The sequence below is a fragment of the Peromyscus californicus genome, unplaced genomic scaffold (assembly GCF_007827085.1).
Source record: "Peromyscus californicus insignis strain IS unplaced genomic scaffold, ASM782708v3 Scaffold_24__1_contigs__length_46423439, whole genome shotgun sequence".
In the NCBI taxonomy this organism is placed as follows: Eukaryota; Metazoa; Chordata; class Mammalia; order Rodentia; family Cricetidae; genus Peromyscus; species Peromyscus californicus.
Genome location: NW_026294535.1, coordinates 7,341,347 through 7,361,069, shown reverse-complemented (window position 1 = coordinate 7,361,069; position 19,723 = coordinate 7,341,347). Strand labels below are relative to the sequence as shown.

The window sequence follows — 19,723 nt, the reverse complement described above, 5'->3', positions numbered from 1 at the left end:
GTATGTAGAAGACCCCTAGGTTTAACCCTCAGCACACATGCACACACACAGAAAGAATTTACTATCTTCATGTTTTAGATTAGCAGATGTTAGAAAAGCTACGACTCCGTTGCCATGGCATTCTGTCGTTGCCAGTATCTCAAAGTTAGTTTAACCTTATTTTTCAAAAGAGGGTTGGCATTTCATGTCAACAGCTTTTGAAACAAAATTGAAATTTTTGAACAAAAATTTCCAGTTATCTCCAATAATCTTGGTTAAAGGAATAATCAGAGATATGTCGTGGATTTGTTGAAAAAGCTAAAAGTATGTTCAATCAGAGCTTTATAATAATGAAGAAATACTTAACTTTTCAAGTTAAATAACTCAAATGATTGGGAGGTAGGATTAGGAGTATAATAAACTTGACACACCTTTTGTTTGCTTATTTTTAGAATGTGGGCTCTAAGTTTTGAGCTCATTTTCAAAATTTATATTCATTTCAATCATTAAGTTGCAAATATGAGGCTTTATGGATCTCAGTGTGCTGCTCTGTGTTGTTCCTTGTGTTTCTAGACTGGTTTCTAAAGTGCACTGAGGAGGTGGGAGATCTAACAGAACTTCCTCTCCTTCCATTCCAGCCCAGTCTGACTTTGACTGGGTCCTGTGGTGCCCGTCACGGACTGCTAGGTGGGCGTGTCTTGCTGAGTGCTCATCTCTACCATTTGTCCTTTCTTTCTTTCAAAGATTTTTAACCATGAATTGTTTGGTGCCCTTGCTGAAGAAAAGGAAGTAAAGCAGATTCTGTCCAAAGTCATGGAGGCACGAAGGAGCAAGAGTTATGATTCTTATGAAATCCTGGGCAAGTTTGTCGGAAAAGATCAGGTTACAAAACTTATTCTTCCGTTAAAAGAGGTAAGGACTTGAGTGAGATCCAGGAATACCCAGCGTTCTGTCTCTGAGCTCCTGAAAGTCTTACTGGGAAACACTGTCTGTGGTCACCCAGGGTTGCCTTTTGTGCTAAACAGACAAGTCCCGGATGGGCCTGGGTTGCGGCCTTGACTTAGGTGCTATGATCAGCCAGTCACGGTCCCTGACAGAGACAAGGGGTGAAAGGAAAGGCAGGAAGAGTTGGAGTGTGAGTGCATTTTACAGCTCTGTCTTTGGAGGTAAGACAACTCCCATATTGACAAGCAGAAGAATGCTGCTGTTAAATGTTCTAAGCATGGGGCTTAGATGGGAGATGGCTGAGTGGTTAAGAACACTGGCTGCTCTTCTCAATTCCCAGCTCCCACATGGCAGCTCACAGCCTTCTGTAACTCCAGTTCCAAGGGATCTGACACCTTTTTCTGGCCTCTGAAGGCACAAGCATGCATGCAGGCCAAACACTCATGCACATAAAAAGAAATAAAAATGTTCTCAACACTGTTACAGGCTTGGGAGAAAGGAAGGAACGTGGTTACAAGAACTCCGGATTTAGTTCTAGTCCACTCTGATCCAGAGCTCACATGCTTTCTGCTGTTTGTTTTGTTTTGTTTTGTTTTCGCTGCTAGAGAATAGGGACTCTAAGTCACCCTCTTTCTTGTTTTCCATGCCCATTTCAGTGACAGTCACTCAGTAACGTCAGTGATCACTTTATTACAGCATATTGGGTAGTAAAACTAGAGCAACACGCGCTCTGTGGAGTGACAGGTTACTTTTAGTCCCAGGTGTCTCGGTGGGAGGTCACGCTGTCACTAGAGTGCACGGACCTAAGAATGGTGGGTCTGCTTTGAGATGGAAAGGGTCTCACACAGTGAAGTGCTGAGCTTTGGCTGAGGTTGATGATGATCCCAAGTTCTCACCAAGTTCTTTGAATTTGTCCTAAAGCCTGACCATCGAAGTCCTCAATTCACATGGTTCCTTTTAAATAGCAGCTGTGCATTTTATTATTGATAGGTGGGTGTGGGGTGTGAGTGTGTGCATGCACACACACACACGCCTACCAGTCACCCCTATCAGTGCACTTGGCAGATGATACCTTCACGTTTGTGCCCTGAGCCTCACCAACAGGAAAAGAGGTTGCAGGAATGGAAGAAATCAGAAGCACAGAAACCAATCACAGTGATTGTCTCTAGAGCTGAGACTGTCGGGAAAACACAGCTCTCCCCTCAAAGGGAGTACGAGATTTTTATGCTTTTTATTATTCTGAAGCCAAACATGAGTGACCATGAATTCATATCACCCCAAATACTATGTTCCAACATGGTAACAGATTTATGAAGTTTTTATAGTAGCAGAAGAAACAAAGAAATAAATGAAGGCATTTTAAAAGTGCATTGTAGAATAGGCTAGGCGGTGGTGGTGTACGGATTTAATCCCGGCACTCAGAAGGCAGAGGCAGGTGGTTCTCTGTGAGTTCGAGGCCAGCCTGGTTTATAGAGTGAGTTCCAGGACAGCCAGGACTACAGAGAGAAAGCCTGTCTTAAAAAACAAAAATGAATGAATGAGTGAAATACATTGTGGAAACATTGGGTAGGTCAGTTACAGTAAAGCGAGAGTCTCTGTAGTAGCCCTGTCATGTTATCTTAGCCTTGTCTTGGTGGAAGCTGGAGGTTTGTCCTGCATTCCCCAGAGGGTTTACTAGATAGCCCCAGAGATGTGAGGTCAAACGCAGAGGTTCACAGTGCATGACCATTTGTGGGCTAAAGATAGCCTGAGATCATTTGTTTCTGGGCCTGCAGCATTCCGGCTCTCCACAGTCACTGGGGATTTAATTATCCAGTCAGCCTTGTAGACTGTTTTCCTTCGGAAACTTCGGTTCACAAGGTGGTGCCTAACTTTTCTGTATGTGTTGTAGCTATTTGAAGATGCAGTACATACATTCTTTAATTGGAAAAAGAACACACTAGGAAGCAAGTCTGTGTAAGAGCCATTACAGCAAATGAAAGTGTGGCTCTGTTCATCTGTGTGCTGTTCTCTTTGCTAATTCAGATCCTGCAAAACACCACGAGTTTAAAACTTGCCCGGAAAGTTCACGAAACCTTACGCCGGATTATAGCAGGATTAATTGTGAATCCAGACATGACAGCAGAATCTCTTCTACTGCTCAGTTATGGTTTGGTCAGTGAAAATCTGCCACTGCTAAGAGAAAAGGAAAAGTAAGTTAGTAGGGGGACCTTAAGATAAACATGGGCCCTGTGCTTTTTTCCAGCAAGCCCTCGGTCGTTGTCTCTCAAGTGCGTTAATTAATAATCGGATGTAATGTGAAACAAAAAGTTAGCTAAGCCCGTCAGTGGATGCCTGTAATCCTAGTACTCGGAAGGCAGAGGCAGGAGAATGGAGTTTGATGCTGGCCCAGGTTAGATAGCAGAATTCTTCTTAGCTCTGTGCTGTTTGGGCTGAGACCCTTCCAAGTGATCATTTCAACCTGAGATTGTTTTTTGTCGTGTGTAGTTGTGCATATCTTTAACCCCAGCACTCAGGAATCAGAGGCAGGGGATCTCTGAATTCAAGGCCAGCCTGGGCTACACACATAGTGAGTACCAGGACAGCCAAGGCTATACAGACCCTGTCTCAGAAAATAAAATAAATTTTTGAAAGATTATTTTTCTCTTTCTGAGTTAGCTTGAAAGACAGCAGTCGGGCCAGGCGGTGGTGGTGCACGCCTTTAATCCCAGCACTCGGGAGGCAGAGCCAGGCGGATCTCTGTGAGTTCGAGGCCAGCCTGGGCTACCAAGTGAGTTCCAGGAAAAGGCGCAAAGCTACACAGAGAAACCCTGTCTCGAAAAAACAAAAAAAAAAAAAGAAAGACAGCAGTCGGTTATTTTCATACCATTCTCTGGTGCCAGTTTATTTTAAATATTTACTGAATGGAAGGATAGATTTGAAATGTGTTCCTGTTCTGATAAAAACAGGTGTAGAACTTAAGTGATCTGAAAATACTGCATGCACATCCTTTGGATTTTGCTCTGTGTTCTGAAGAGACCTTGGCATTTATTTTCAGATTGCAAGCCCAAGTGTCCTCTTGTGTCCGTCTCCGTTCAGTCCGTTCTTTAGTTTGGCCTCCGTTGCTAGGGGTTGCCATAGCTCTGGGCAGCCTTCAGTCATCTGCAGGACAGGAGAAGACCATTCTAGAGCAGCCGGGCCTCTCAGTGCTGCTCAGGTCTCCACAGGCCACAGGACGGGATGTCTCTGAAGCGCATGACAATGCTCTTTCTCTTCCATTGTGATTGACAGAAAGCCAGCAGCCCCAGGACCTGAGGCACGACTGCCACCCCAGAGCTGCCTTTTGCTCCCCCCAACTCCAGTTCGAGGTGGGCCAAAAGCTGTTGTGAGCAAGAAAACCAACATGCACATATTCATCGAGTCTGGGCTTCGGGTGAGCCTTTCTTTCCTTACATCCTGTTTCCTGTTAAATCATCTGCAGAACCTCAGGTGCCTCTCGCCTCCGTAGAAATGCTGCGCTGTGAAGTCATTACAGAGGTGTTGAGGGGTGCATTTGTTAAGTGACTGTTTGTCTCTACCTACTTTCAGTCCTAGGCTTCCCTGGCTGGCCTGAGACTTTGAGCGACCCACGTGCCTCTGCCTCCTAAGTGCTGGGGTAATAGGCATGCACCACCACTCTTGGCCCCTTCCTCGATGATAGAGTTGACTCAGCTACTGTTCTGAGTCTTCTGTTTATTAGAGTTTCACTGTCTTTTTTTTCTTAAGCTGATGAGATTCTTCTTTAAATCTGATGATTTTAGTTCCTGTGGCTCACAGTCTTCCTGGTCCTTTTGGACTGCAAGGCTGCAGGCTCCTACTGCGCCATCCCAACCTACATTGCAGTGAGCCAAGCTTCCCTTCGGTTCTAAAGTCACCTCACTCTCTTTGAGTCTCTAAGAGCCCTCAGGACAGGGACCAGGGCTGTCCTGGTCATTGCTGTGCCCTGTGCACTGGGCCAGTGCCTGGAATCCCAGGAGATGCTAAGTGGTCATTTGTGAATAGCATGTCAGCCGCAGGCTGAGCTCCCACGCACTTTCTGAGACTCACTTCTTAGATTTCCTTCATTTTCTTTGATTATTTTGAATAGGAGCATTTTGAAATGTCACATTCATCTCTGCAGGTCACCCGCCTGGCATTATGGGAAATAATGTAAAATATCTTCTTCAACCCTTTTAGCTGCTGCATCTGAGTCTAAAGACTTCCAAGATCCAGTCTTCGAATGAGCATGTGCTGGAAATGTTGGACCCTTTTGTGTCGGTCCTCATAAACTGCCTGGGTGCCAGGGATGTGAAGGTGAGTACTGGTCCGTACTGGATCATCCCTTCCTTCACAAGGGCTGCACTGTGGAATACTGGAACTTACCTCAGGAGCTATCGCTTCTGAGATGACCAGATTTATAAAGGGATTTTTGGTACAACCATCACCGTCCACCTCATTGAAAATAACCACTGGGGCTAGGAAGAAGACTCAGTAAGAAGAGTGATGGTGTGTGAGCATGCGGACCTGAGTTTGGGTCCCAACATGCACACAACAGCCACAGCACACAAAGTCCTTTGTTTGGATAGCCCTTCACATCTTGGAAAGTCCTTATAGGTACGTGATCTCGTTGATTCTCAAAACAGCTTCAGTGGTGCCCCCAGGCCAGTGAGCTTCATCTGCATCGTGGTCACTTTTGCCATTATCGTAATGACTTCACCGCCCACCCTCCAAATTCCTGAGGCAGACTTTTTTTCTTTGTAAAGATTCATCTTAGTTTTATTTGTATTGTATATATGTCTGCATATATGCATGTGAATGCTCAAGGAACTCAGAGGAGGACATTGGATCCCCTGAAACACTCGAGTTAAAGCTGTGAGCTGTTTGATGCAGGTTCTAGGAACCAAACTTGGGTCCTCTGAAGAGCAGCAGACTCTGTCTCCAGCTCCCAGTTTCTGTTGTAATGACCCTAGGTCTTTATGCACCTAGACAAGTGCCGTACCACTGAGTTTTCTTCCCAGCCCGAGGCAGATTGTAATGAGGAAGGTACGGCTGGCAACTACTCATGATCTAGATGATGAACCTCTGTCTGCCAGACTCCAGAGCCTCCACATCTCCAGAGTCACACGGGCCATCATTTCAAAAGCTCAGATTTAAGCCCAGAACTTTCAGATGACCAGGCTGGTTTTTGGTTTTTTGAGACAGGGTTTCTCTGTGTAGCTTTGTAGCCTCTCCTGGAACTCGCTCAGTAAACCAGACTAGCCTCAAACTCATAGAAATCTGTCTGCTTCTGCCTCCTAAGTGCTGGGATTAAAGGCGAGTACCACCACCACCGCCACCCAGCGCCCGGGCTCCTTCTCTCTTCACAATCCAGCCCAGTAAGGGTGCATTGTGCTAGAGGGAGTGTGTCGGGAATTGCAGAGCTGTCTGAGCCCGGGAACTTAGGCATTCTGTCTGCCATCACAGCACCGACACTCTCTCTCTTCCTGCACTTCACTGTATTAAATGGTACTTGTTCTTCAGCCTGATTTTGAGCCAGTTGTCTCTTCTTAACAAGAGGTTATATGTGTGTTTATTTGGGGTTTTTGAAACAGACTCTTTAACTGTGTAGCCCAGGTTGGCCACAAACTCAAGATCTTCCTGCCTCAGCCTCCCAAGTGCTGGGATTACAGGCTTTCACTACCATGCCTCGCTATCTTTATTTTTAAAATATTATTACTGGGTATTTATCATGCCCAGTAATGTACTGGGAATGTAGATCAGTGGCCAAACATTTACCCAGCATGTGAAGGGCCCTGGATTTGATCCTAGGACTGATGTTTTTCTGACAGCTTAGTAGCTGCTGCACATGAATCTACTGATATTTTAATTATGTCTGCAACCCCACGACCCCGCAGTTAGCACCCACTAGCCACTCTGGCCACGGCCTGGAAGGCCTTCTGGTCCCACAGCCACAGCTCTGCCGCTGCCTGATTATGTAGGTTTAAACTAAGTCTCTATCCTTCTATTTACCAACAAAGACTCGAAGTCAGATGTGAGGGTGAAAACCTAGATCAGAGAAGCCAAAAAGCAATCATCTGACCTTGATTTTTGGCCAGAGACCCAGCAAGAGTCTCTGGCCAAAACCAAAAAGGAAGCCCAAACTCACGTTTCTTCCCCCGCCCCCGCCCCCCTTTGCTCCCTGTGCATCTTCTCTATCCAGATGGCTGGCATCTCTATGGCCAGTTCTGGTCAGCTAGTTGCTAGCTTCGCCCCCTGACTCAAGGTAAACTTTATTAACAGTCTCTGAGTGTCACAGTAAGATCAAAATTCCCACACATAAGACTTCAAAAAAGGTGGTAGTGTTGGTGGCAGCTCTAATGATACCCAGTAGAGTGCTTTGTATATAGAAAACAAACTTAGCAAAGATGGGTTACATTGAAATGTCCTTCTAGAAAACAGGGAGCTATTTTAAATGAATTTTAGGACAAAAGTCATACAATTGTCCAGTCTATACAAATCCTTAAGAACGTGGTAAGTGAGCACCTTTGTTTTTACTTATGATCTGCTTTCACTTGCTGTGACAGGGAGTCATTTCTTCTACAGCAAGAAATAAGTGGCTTGGGGCTGGAGAGATGGCTCAGCAGTTACGAGCACTGCTCTTCCAGAGGACCCAGGTTCCGTCCCTGCACCCACATAGCTCACAACCCGCTGTATCTCCAGCTCTAGAGGGTCTGATGCTCTTCACGTATACACATAATAACAGAAATAAATATAAAAAACTTTTTTTTTTAAGAAGTGAGAAACTCTGGTCTGTGGGAGTTCTCCCAAAGCTGGCCCAACACAGCCCATTACTTCCTCACCTCCCCGCCCCGTCCTGGGTCATAGCTCTGCTTCTGTTTTCTCAGGTCATCACAGGGGCTTTGCAGTGCCTGATCTGGGTCTTGCGGTTCCCTCTGCCTTCCATAGAAAGCAAAGCAGGACAGCTGACGAAGCACCTTTTCCTCTTGCTGAAGAACTATGCAAGACTGGGGGCTGCCCGGGGCCAGAACTTCCACCTGGTAGTGAATTGTTTCAAGGTGAGAAGAAACAGTTACCCTGAGAGAGAAAGCCAGGACCGGGATCCACATCCCATCCTTGGTCAGATGGGTTTCCTGGGTTGTTGTTAAGGCCTTTTCATTTCATTAGACCCTCACGTTGGGGTGGCTGCTGCTGATTCACTGTTGTGACTTACAGTGTGTGACCATCGTTGTCAAGAAGGTCAAGTCCTATAAGATAACTGAGAAACAACTTCAGGTTCTCCTGGCATATGCTGAGGAAGACATTTATGATACCACAAGACAAGCCACTGCATTTGGTCTTCTCAAGGTATGATGTTGCCAGATGTTGGATTTGGATGGTTATGTATGCACATCAGATCCAAATGGAGCATACTACTTTAACTTCTGAAATTAAGTAATTGATAAAGGTTATTATGATTTTGATAGTCAGATACAAGCTAATGGAGTATTTTCTAAAAGGAATTATTTGTTTCCATATATGGCTACTTTGTCTACATGTATGTCTGCACACCACAAGAGGACATTGGATCCCATTGTGAGCCGCCATGTGGGTGTTGGGAATTGTACTCAAGACCTCTGGAAGAATAGCCAGTGCTCTTAACCTCTGAGCCATCTCTCCAGCCCTAATATAGTACTGAAACATGAGGTCTGTGATAATCTTCCCAGAGGGGCTGGGGATTGTCTCAGTGTTGAAACACTTACCCAGACTAGGAAAGGCCCTGGGTTCGATCCCTAGCATTGCATGTATGCCTACATACGTCTGCACATATGTACATACATGCTTACCTAAGCCCGGGGAGTCCTGGACAGATGCCTTGCTCTGGGTTATCATGGTGGAGGGTCTTTCATTGTTGTGCTTACTTTGGATGAATACCACACGATTTCTGTGGTAAAATCAAAGTGCGTACTTTTTCTTTTGGTTATTTTCATTGTGTTTGAAAGCTGCCTGTGACGCTTTAATGTCATGCCTACTGAGATCATCTGTGGATGAAATTTATATGTCTTTCCCCTTTATATTTCAGGCTATTTTATCAAGGAAATTATTGGTCCCAGAAATTGATGATATCATGCGGAAAGTATCCAAGTTGGCAATTTCTGCACAAAATGAACCTGCCAGGGTACAGTGCAGACAGGTGCGTAGAGAGGACTTCTTACTGCAGTGTAGGTTGGGCCACAGCTGCCAGCTTTGGCTTTTCTAGCTAGAGAGGTCACCTCTGACTGGATTCTGAAGACTGCTTTGTGTGATGTTGCTGTGGTCTGAGTTCAAGCTTCTAGGGCAGAAGGTCGGGAAGGCCTTCCTAAGGATTGCCATGTAAACCGAAATCTGAAGAAAAGTAGGCTTAATCTTCAGGTGAAGGGCAGTAGATGCCTTCAGAAAGTAACCTTCAGGCTGATCTGGAGCCAAGCTTACTTCAGAGCAAAGCACTGGTGCCTAGGCAGAACCTGTGATCTGGTTAAAGATGGAGGGCCTTGAGGCTCGTGGGAGCTCAGTGGGTAAAGGCACTGGCTGCCACACCTGATGACCTGTGTCTGACCCCCAGAACCAACTCCTGCAAGTTATCCTTTGACCTCCATACAATTCTGTGACACACACACACTCTCTCTCTCTTTCTAATTATATATAATTTGTAATGTAGGTCTTTGTTCTAAGAACAGTAAGCAGTCATTGTAATCCTTAGGCAGAGGAGTGACAGGATTATATTTGCTTATACATCTGTCCATCTCTAATCTTAGGAACACTACATACCATACCTAAGAGATGGACGTCAGAGTTGCAGCTTTGCACAGGGATGGTTTAGGCTGCTGCCAGAGGCCAACGTGGTAGAGAGAAAGCAAGTCCCTAGAAACAAAAGATTGCTTGACCGCAGAATGGAGGGCCAGCTGCTGTTAAGTGGTTGAGTTTAATAAATAATGTGCTGTGTACAGTCCACTTTGGAATTACTGTGTACAAAGCCTAAGATCCGTTTCTTGTGACTCCTTACCAGGAGACAGGACTTGACATACATGATCTCTGATCTTCAGTTTGGCTTCTGGTCTGCCCTTATTTGCTGTGATAAGGAGTACACAGTAATTCCAAAGTGGGCTGTGCACAGCACATTTTTTACTCAACTCAGCCACTTACACAGTCTGCACAGCCTGGTGTAGGCATGTAGGATCTCCATTTTAGCATTAGGAAAAAGCAGTCTCTGAAAGTTTAAGGCCATGCCTTCATTCTCACCATGGATTCAACTAAGGCTCTATTCTAGCGGTTTAAAGATGAAGCCTAGCAGGCTGGGAGGCTCATCAAGGAGAGCACTTGCTGCCAGCCCTGATGACTGAGTTTGATCCCTGGGACCCACATGGTGGAAGGCAAGAACTCCCACAAGTTAGCCTCCTCCCTCCATGCGTGAGCAAGTACACACGTACTAAATGGATAAATGTTTAAAAACAATTTCAAGTCTGGACCAGTAAACTACTTAATCTGTCTGTGCCGTCGCTTTGTTATATCACCTGCTGCCCAAGGAAGTGAAAAGAACTGACCAAGGGTTAACGATGCTGGGCACGTAGGTGGTATTTGGTTGGTGCAGTCGTTAACACTCCCAGTGTTAGCTTATTATACCCAAGGGAAGATAGAAGGTTGAACCAGCTCAGTCACCACGCCACCTGTCAGAGAAGCTCTGGATATGTAGGCTTAGGTTTGGAGCTTGACCTTGTGGTGACAGGCAGGACCTTCCATGGAGCCTGGCATCAATGAGTGCCATGACTGCCGAAAGAGGCACAGATCTAGGTCAGTAGACAGGTCAGTCTGGAGTTGGTGGGAAAGCCTGACTTCTTCCCCGGGGAAGGTTTACCCTGCTGTGAGTCCCAGAAAGCACCTTAGCAGGCAGGAGTCCTGGAGACATGGCTCAGTGGTAGTGTTTGCCCAGTGAGCCTGCGTCAGTCTCCTGCCTCATAAGGAAACAAGGGAGAGGTGGGAAGGGGCCACATTTCCTGAGTGGACAGACAGGATCCATATAATCAGCTGTGTGTTTTGTTCTAGGTTTTTCTGAAATACATTCTTGACTATCCTCTCGGTGAGAAATTGAGACCAAACTTGGAATTCATGCTCGCTCAACTGAAGTAAGCGCAACCATGACTATAGCCGCAAAGGGCTGGCTTCATCTTTGCCTTGGATGTGGTGGCCGTCTTGAAAAGAAGGCCTGAGCGTGGTGGCGGTTCCTCAAGGGTGCTGCTGCCCCCGATGGTCCACACCATCACTGACATTGGGGGATGGAGCAGGCCCAGTGTGTTAAGAAATGAGTCGACAAACTGATGTTTTCGTTTAAAAACAGTCACAGGATACTGAGTCTACCTATCATTCTCGCCCTAGTTACGAACATGAGACTGGAAGAGAGTCCACCTTGGAAATGATTGCCTATCTCTTTGACACCTTCCCTCAGGTACTGCTTACCCAGGCCCCGGCTGCCCCGCCTCTGCGCCGTTACACACCCATCACAGTTCCGTCCTGGCTGTTCTCACTGGTGCCTGCCTTCCCCTAGGGACTGCTCCATGACAACTGCGGCATGTTCTTCATCCCCCTTTGCCTGATGATGGTCAACGATGACTCTGCCATGTGCAAGAAGATGGCGTCCATGGCCATCAAATCCCTGCTCAGCAAGGTCAGCCTTGAGAAGAAGGACTGGCTATTTGGTCTGGTCACCTCCTGGTTCAAAGCAAAAAAGGTTGGTGTTGCTCCTGGTCATAGTTCAGGGACACGTTTTGGCTTTGGCACATAGTTTATATCAGAGTACCTGCTAGATAGATAGATATACTGTTGAAACCACATACCCCAGCCAGCCCTGGTGTGTGGTTCTGTAAACAGTATGCTCCTAAAGTCTCACAGAGCATGAGGCGCTACAGAAAGTAACAGGAAACCCAGCTGTGCGCAGATGTTATTAGTGTTGACCAAGCACAGCACCCAGCAACGCTTCTGCTTCCACTTTGGTTCGTCGGCTTCCGGAACGCACTTCTCATTATCTTCCCACTTGATCTGTCACCGTCCCTGCTGAGTTCAGCGGTGACTTCACTTAGTTCTTCTCTTTTTTGAAAAACAGTTTCATCCGTGCTTGGTTTGGTGCCCCCTCTGGCCCCGAGCTGAGGTGAACCTCCCACCCCAGCAGCTCCCCTTGCACTCCTCCGACGTTTCATTCCCCTCCTGTCCCTCTCCCTTACCTCTTCTCCCTTTTCTGGTTCCCTGCCATCCACACACACTCACTCCCAGGTAAACACACGGGTAAAGCTAGGGCTGCGTAGAAGGGGTGGCACGTGGTGTTTATCAGCTGCCTCTGGTTTGACCACGCCGGCCTTTCCGTCATTCTGCGGCGTGGTGTGCTTTGTTTTCGTAGCGATTAAACAGGCAGCTAGCTGCCCTGACCTGTGGCTTATTCGTGGAAAGTGAAGGAGTTGATTTTGAGAGAAGGCTTGGGACTCTTCTTCCTGTGATTGAAAAGGAGATTGATCCTGAAAACTTTAAAGATGTAAGTAAATTGCTAGGTTAAAACTTGGGAAGTGTTTATGAGAACACTTGGTCAAGTTGGTATAGCTAGTACTGAAGTGCAGTTTTCATTAGTGAAAAGGAGAATTCAGTGCAGCTGGAGCTTTTATAAATGGGGCCTAGGGGTTAAGGGACTATTTCAGTGATAGAGTGCTTACCCAGCATGCCCAAGCCCCAGCACTGCCAAAACAGGCAAGGGCAGCCTGCTGTGGTGATGCACACCCATAATCCCAAGGGGCAGCCTGCTGTGGTGATGCGCAGTGAGATGCTGTCTCTAAAGTAAGTTATCTTCCATGGTATGTGAAGATCAGAGACTCAGCTAAGGCGTCTTACCTCACAGGGTACGGTTGGTGGTATCCCAAAACATTTTTGGTTATCACAGCCGAGGGGTGGTTTGCACTGGCATCGTGGTAGAGAGTGGGGTAATCACTGTTGCTGTGGTTGGGAAGCCTGGTGGAGACATGCGTGCTGGAAAGACACGTTCATTGGGCGCTTCCAGGCCATGACGTTAACTGCATGCATTCACCTTGTGTTTAGATCATAGAGGAGACGGAAGAAAAGGCTGCGGATCGCCTGCTCTTTGCTTTTCTCACACTGATAAGTAAACTCATCAAGGAATGTAACATTATTCGCTTTACCAAGCCCTCCGAGACTCTGAATAAAATCTGGAGTAAGTATTTTATTTAACGACAAAGTAGCTGTGATAGAATTATTGAAAATGCTTGAAATTTGAATAAGAACACTACAGAAAATAAACGTTATTTTTTTTTAAAGTCTGTAAGGAAAAAAAGGACCCCATCAGATTATTACACTGCAGTGTTATTGGGGGGTGTATTTCTTCACCACTAATACATTTCATTTATGAGACAAAGGGTATTCATTGGGGGTAAATTTTTGAAAAGGCAGACGTTACAGAAGTCCGGCTGCTGCGTGACGATTTGCTTGGCACCCACCCCCCCTCCACCAGCTCTCCCTTCCTTCTTCCTCCCCTTTCCTCCCTGTCTCCCCAGGGCTCTGTTAAGATGTGACTTACAGACAAGAACTATCTTTGGGACCTTATTGATAAAAGAAGTAGAGGGAGAGAGGGGGTAATAAGATGTAATTTAGCGTGTGAGTTTAGAGTAGTCGGTCCGTGGGTCTTTACATAGAATGCTGTGGGTAAATGACAAGTCACATCAGACCTGTCACTTTACCTGCCACCTGTGGGCATGGAGAGTGACCTTGTCTGCTCTTGCTGAAGCCTGAGTTCCGGGTGAGGTGACAGCAGCCTCCCAGGAGCATCTCTCTCTCTTCGCCTGGTTCTGCGGTTCTGCTTCACCGTTGGGAGGTCTGAGGAGGTGACTGTAGCACACACTTCGTAGAAAGAAGTCAGTACGGAAACGATCGTTTTCCGACCACCAATTCACCATTAGGATTAAGCTGGTGCCTGTGTACATGTTTACACTGCTGACCTTAAAAAACGTGTCGTTCACAGCATCTTGCCTCACTGGATTCTGAAACTAGCTCGGGTGGCACCAGCTCATAGGGAACTGTGGGCATTTCACTATTTCCTCAGCATCAGACAGTTTATAATTGTTTCCTGTGTCTTTCTACCGCACTGTCCCTGGCTTCTGTGGCCTGGAAAGCAGGGGCGGTTGTTTTCCTCTTTGGTCCCTCGGTCCAAGCACACCGAGAGGCTCCCTGGCCGCCTGCACTCACCACGTCTACCTCGGAATCAGACAGTGTGAGGCAGGCGTCTGAGGATGCATTCTGCTCTTTCAGGTCATGTACACTCTCACCTCAGACATCCGCACAGCTGGGTGTGGCTCACAGCAGCCCAGATTTTTGGATTGCTCTTTGCATCTTGCCAACCAGAAGAACTCATTCAAAAATGGAAAAGCAAAAAGAAACCCACGGAGCCTGTAGCAATCAGGTTCCTAACAAGTGACCTTGACCAAAAGGTACCGTTTGCTTCTGGTTTTTTGTTGTTTTTGTTGTTTGTTTGTTTAAGACGGAGTCTCACTGTGTAGCCCTGGCTAGACTAAAATCCAGCTGACCTGAAATGTACTGGGATCCTTCTGCCTCGGCCTCCCAAGTCCTAGGACTTGAACTCCTCCGTGCCTGGCTTGGGTTTGGTTGCTGTTGCCTGTGTGTCCGTAAGAAGTGTCTCTAAACCTTGTCCCTCCCTGCTGACCTGTGTGAGGTGTCCTCTGGTCTGTGCGGCTGTCGTGGGGTGGGAGACGCACCAGCTGATGACTTGCATATGTCATCAGTAGGAGTATAAGACATGATCCCACTGTGTGACATAACGTTGTTCGGGAACTCATCGTGTAGCCCAGGTTCACAGGGCTCCTCTGGCTCAGGCTCCGGGTGTGCTCCTGATTTCAGATGTGCACCACCACACCCAGCTGTTGTGTATGACCAGCAGGTGTGCTGTCTGTCTGCTGATGTCCATTTCTTTCACAGATGAAGAGCATCGCTCTGGCTTCATGCCATCAGCTGCATTCCAAATTCTTAGACGAGTCCCTAGGAGAACAGGTAAGAGTGTGTGTAGTCTCCAGTATAAGAGAAACAGCCGACAGACGGTTCTACCAACACACTAAATCGGCTTACATTTGTTATTCACTTTCTTTTGGGTTTTGTTGTTGTTTTATTTGGTTTTGGTTTTTCAAGACAGGGTTTCTCTGTGTAGCCCTGACTGTCCTGGAACTCACTCTATAGACTAGGCTGGTCTTGAACTCAGGGATCCACCTGCCTCCGCTGCCTGAATGCTGGGATAAAAGGCGTGTACCTCCACCACCTGACTGTTACTTGCTTTCTTCTGCTTTCAACCAGCTTTAATATTTGGTAAAATGTAAACATCCACTGCAGTATGTGTGTTATTATACATATGTGTCTAGTTGACTCTGGGGTCAATATTGGAATAACTGTGGCTTCATCACCATTCCCAATAAAGATGATAGGGTAGGGAAACTGTTTACCTGTTGGCCTTTAACCTTAAAATACCAGTTCTACTTTGTGACTAAAGCTTTAAAGGGATTGGTTGATGGGTTAAGTACTCTAGTAAAACCTGGTATTGACTCTTCTTCCCATATCCCTGGAAGTTAAAAGAAAGAATATCATTCACAGTCTGACCTACAAACTGGCTGTCCCTAAAAGCAGATACGTCATTCCATGATTAAAAACAGTTTATATACTCCATAGATGAAGCACAACTACAGCTGGGCCTGTAATCCCTGCACGTGGGAGGCTGAGGCGAGAGGGTTGCCATCGGTGTGAGGCTAGCCTGGGCTACAGGGTCTCTATCTTTAAAAAGTAAATGGTAACATGCTTTGCATATGGCAGGGTCAGGGAAGGAGTGGACAGCCATTCGGTGGATGGCCGAATTAAGTACTTGGCATTGAATTCTAAAGACTGTTGGATCCTGGTTGACCACTAGTGATGTTTTATATTAGTGTAACTTACAGCAACTGTTTCCCTCCTAGAAATAGTACCTCAGAGAGATCTTCCACAGGTGAATCAACATGGATAGAAAACAGCTAATCAGTTCAGATTATTTCTGCCTAATTAGGTTCAAAGAATTAGTGCAAGATAAATGACAATGCTTATTCCATGGGAAAAGGTTTTCTGCTTCCGTGACTTTAAAGACAGAACTAGGCCGGATGCTAACAGTTACGTGAGAATGAATCTGGATACTTTATGGAGGAACTTAAGAGTTGAAGGAACACAGCCATCAGTGTCATGGTGCTGGGTGCCCACCATGGCTCCCGCACGCTGCGTTAGAGCCCAGAAACCTTGCTTGTTCAAAATCTAACCTCCTCCCTCTCCCCCTTTAAGGTTGTTAAGAACTTACTGTTCATAGCCAAAGTCTTGTATTTACTGGAACCCGATTCTGGGAACAAACGAGGAGAGTTGAAAGACTTGGAAGATGCTCTGGCCAGAGAGGCGGCAGGAGACGAGGCTGGTGCAGATGGAAAGACGGAGCCTGACAGAGAAGAGAAGGAAGAACCCAGCAGGCCAGCCACACTGCTGTGGCTGATCCAGAAGCTGTCCCGGACGGCTAAGCTGGAAGCTGCTTACACGCCTAGAAACCCCTTAAAGGTGCAGCAGGGCGACTCAAGCTTTGTTGTTTTGTTGTTGCTGTCTGAGGCAGGGTCTCAGCTCACTGTGTAGCCCAGGCTGACCTGGAGCTCTGCTAGGCCAGGAAGGCCTGGAATCAACAAAGATCTGTCTGCCTCTACCTCCCAAATGCTGGAGAGTCAGAGGTGTGTGCCACTAAGGCTGGCTCTTGTTTTTTGACGTGGGTCTGTTTTTTGTTTTTGTTTTCCAGTGTTTAGAGACAGGATTTCTTGACATAGGTTCTAACTCATTTGCCTGGTGCTCACTTTATATATCTTAGGCTGGTCTGAAACTTGTAATAATCCTCCTGCCTCACCCTCCCAAGTGCTAGATTTATTATGGGAGTAATAATAACTCTGATGTTTTGTTTATTTGGGAGTTTTGATTTGGGGTGTTGGGGGGCTTGAGGTTTCTTGTTGAATGTTTTTATGTTATGGGTGAGACTTTTCAGGTCCCCGTTATTTTGTAATTTGAACCTAAAACAGCATCAATATCTGTCTCACAATCGAGAACTCTGCTTTTCACATGCACACTGTTGGCATGGCTGGATGTTGAGCAGAGGCGTTTGCAGTGACCAGTCTCTCCTTGCAGAGGACCTGCATCTTTAAGTTCCTGGGCGCAGTGGCCGTGGACCTCGGGGTGGACCGGGGTAAAGCCCTACCTCCCAGTGATCATCGCCCCGCTGTTCCGGGAACTCAACAGCACCTATGCAGAGCAAGGTGACCCCGTCCTCTGAGTGCACAATGGAACCCCTGGCTTCTCTCCTGAACACTGCTGCATGACCCCTTCCCTCCTAGAGTTTAAGGAAGAAAACATTTATTTTCCGTTTATTCAACAAACCTTCTGTTGGGTGTGCCGAATGAGGCAGGTAGATCTTGATAACTTCAAGGCCAGCCACGACTACACAGTAAAACGCTATCTAAAAAGAGAGAGAATGCTTTACTTCTACTCCCAGGGGCAAGTTTAAGGTATTCCTAAACCTCACAGTGAGCTGGACAGGCCGTGCGCACCTGGAGGTGCTGGCAGAATTGGGAGTTTGGGGTTTGCCTGGGCTACATGGGGAGAGTATCTCAACAAAAAACAAAAAAAAAAGTTTTAAACAGTTTAAAAATAAGACAAATGGAGCAGATGTGGTGTTAGGTTGGAAATGGAGCAATTGTGTTAGATTTGGCATTAGATTCCCCGGTTTTCATATCTTGCTTATTCACAAATACCTCATAATTTAATTTTTTTTAATATGTGGCTTAAGTATAGAAAGGAAACAGTCCATGATTTCATGAGACCTTAGCAGTTGGTCCTGAGGTTGATATTCCTGATGCTCTAGTAAGTAACACTTAGAAGACGCTGGAGTTTTGTTGTTGCTGTGGAGTTGCTTTGGTTTTTCAGGACAGGGTTTCTCTCTGTAGACCTGGTTATCTTGGAACTTGTGTAGACTAGGCTGGCCTCGAACTCACAGAGATCCGCCTGCCTCTGCCTCCTGAGTGCTGGAATTAAAGGCGTGTGCTTGTCCCCACCCAGCTGAGGAGGCTGTTTTTAGCTGTTCAGCCCCATTCATCTTATGCTCACTGCGCTTAGTCTTGCAGTGATAGTCTTTAATGCCCAGGGTATTTGGAAAGGTCCTGTCTGTGTGTTAGGCACTGGGTATACATCTTAATTCCCACGGTATTTGAGGAATAAGCAACTGTGTGGCTGATTTGCATTTTATAAAGAGAAGGAGACGGGGGGGGGGGGGGGGGGGGGGGGGGGCGGGGGCGGGGGGGGGGGGTGTCCCTCGCACAGCTGGGCTCTGACCTGTGCCCTGGAGGCTAGAGAAACATCTTGTCTTACCTCTTCCACATCTGCAGAGCTGAGCGGGCTCGCAGAGGAAACCCAAACCCAAATGCTGCCAAGTTCTTCGAAGGCAGCTTCCTGCTGGGAGGTGGGCCCCTAGAGTCGGCTCTCTGTTGCCTTCTGCCTGAGGTGGGCACTACAGGTGCCACACCCTCCCGTTTCAGGAGCTCAGAGGCCAGTGGATTTGTGTTGAATGGTAACAGTCATGGTGCCACAAGAGTTTAAATGTTGTGACGTGTGACTGCTTCTCATCTTTTTTCTGTGTGACTAGATCCTCTGCTGAAGAATCTATCCCAGGAAATCATAGAATTACTCAGAAAGCTGGTGGGGCTCGAGAGCTTCTCATTGGCCTTTGCCTCTGTGCAGAAGCAGGCTAGTGAAAAGAGGGCACTCCGGAAGAAGAGGAAGGCCCTGGAGGTGAGTGAGGCTGCTGTTGTGACTGGCTGGGCCACAGGTAGCATTAGTGCTAGGAGTGCTGTGCGCACACGTGTGCTGCTGTTCCCCGGGGAAGGAGGAGGGCTGGAGAGGAGAAGGATTGTCAGTAATGACATCTTCTGCATTTGTCTTGGAATCTTTTAATGTGTACCGGAAAAGTAATGAAAGATCTCTGCTTTCTCTTTGTAGTTTGTAACCAATCCTGATATCGCTGCCAAGAAAAAGTTGAAGAAACATAAAAATAAAAGTGAAGCAAAGAAAAGAAAGATAGAGTTCCTGCGCCCAGGCTATAAGGCCAAGAGACAAAAATCCCACAGCCTGAGAGATTTAGCAATCGTGGAGTGAGGTCTCCCTGTGTGCATACCAGAAACTCACACTGTCTCAACTGGGGTGAAAACCTGAACTTCCGGCTTCATTCTCCTGGACTGAATACCCAGCAGATTGTTTTCTAAGTTAAACTTTGGAAGGTGGCTGTGGCTTCACACCTGTAATCTCTGCACTTGGAAGGCTGAGGCAGGAGGATTGCTGCATGTTTGAGGCCTGCCTGTGAGTTTCAGGCCAGCTGGACTACTGAGAACAGGTCTCAACGAAAAGAAAATGAGTTCAACTTTGGCATAGATATGTAATGTATATTTTAATGTAATCATGCTTGTATTTTTTAAATTAAAATGTTTAATATGCTACTCCTGTATCTTCATTGTCTAAAAAGTATATGATACTAAATGACATGGTTTAAAGCTTAGCTTTTTTACAAAAAGATCATTTAAAATGGGGAAAACACACACACACACACATATCTATATGCAAAAAAGGAGATATTAGGAATAAATAAGTAAAACAAAGTATTTGTAATACTATCAGAAGGCATTGAGAAGTCTGTGGAAACAGA

General features: G+C 46.4%; 1 protein-coding gene across 1 annotated transcript in view; it reads left to right on the top strand.

The window, feature by feature from the left end:
* Positions 1-19,517, top strand: part of Utp20 (UTP20 small subunit processome component) — an 84,490-nt gene extending 64,973 nt beyond the window's left edge. Inside the window, 19 exon segments of the mRNA XM_052753059.1 lie at positions 724-891; positions 2,950-3,116; positions 4,195-4,336; positions 5,119-5,235; positions 7,806-7,976; positions 8,134-8,265; positions 8,981-9,091; positions 10,978-11,057; positions 11,308-11,377; positions 11,477-11,659; positions 12,323-12,454; positions 13,009-13,141; positions 14,233-14,411; positions 14,917-14,988; positions 16,288-16,551; positions 17,161-17,217; positions 17,219-17,288; positions 18,671-18,816; positions 19,024-19,517. Of these exon segments, the coding sequence (XP_052609019.1) occupies positions 724-891; positions 2,950-3,116; positions 4,195-4,336; positions 5,119-5,235; positions 7,806-7,976; positions 8,134-8,265; positions 8,981-9,091; positions 10,978-11,057; positions 11,308-11,377; positions 11,477-11,659; positions 12,323-12,454; positions 13,009-13,141; positions 14,233-14,411; positions 14,917-14,988; positions 16,288-16,551; positions 17,161-17,217; positions 17,219-17,288; positions 18,671-18,816; positions 19,024-19,179 (2,550 nt within the window). The 3' untranslated portion in view covers positions 19,180-19,517.
* Positions 19,518-19,723: the final 206 nt, after the last annotated feature.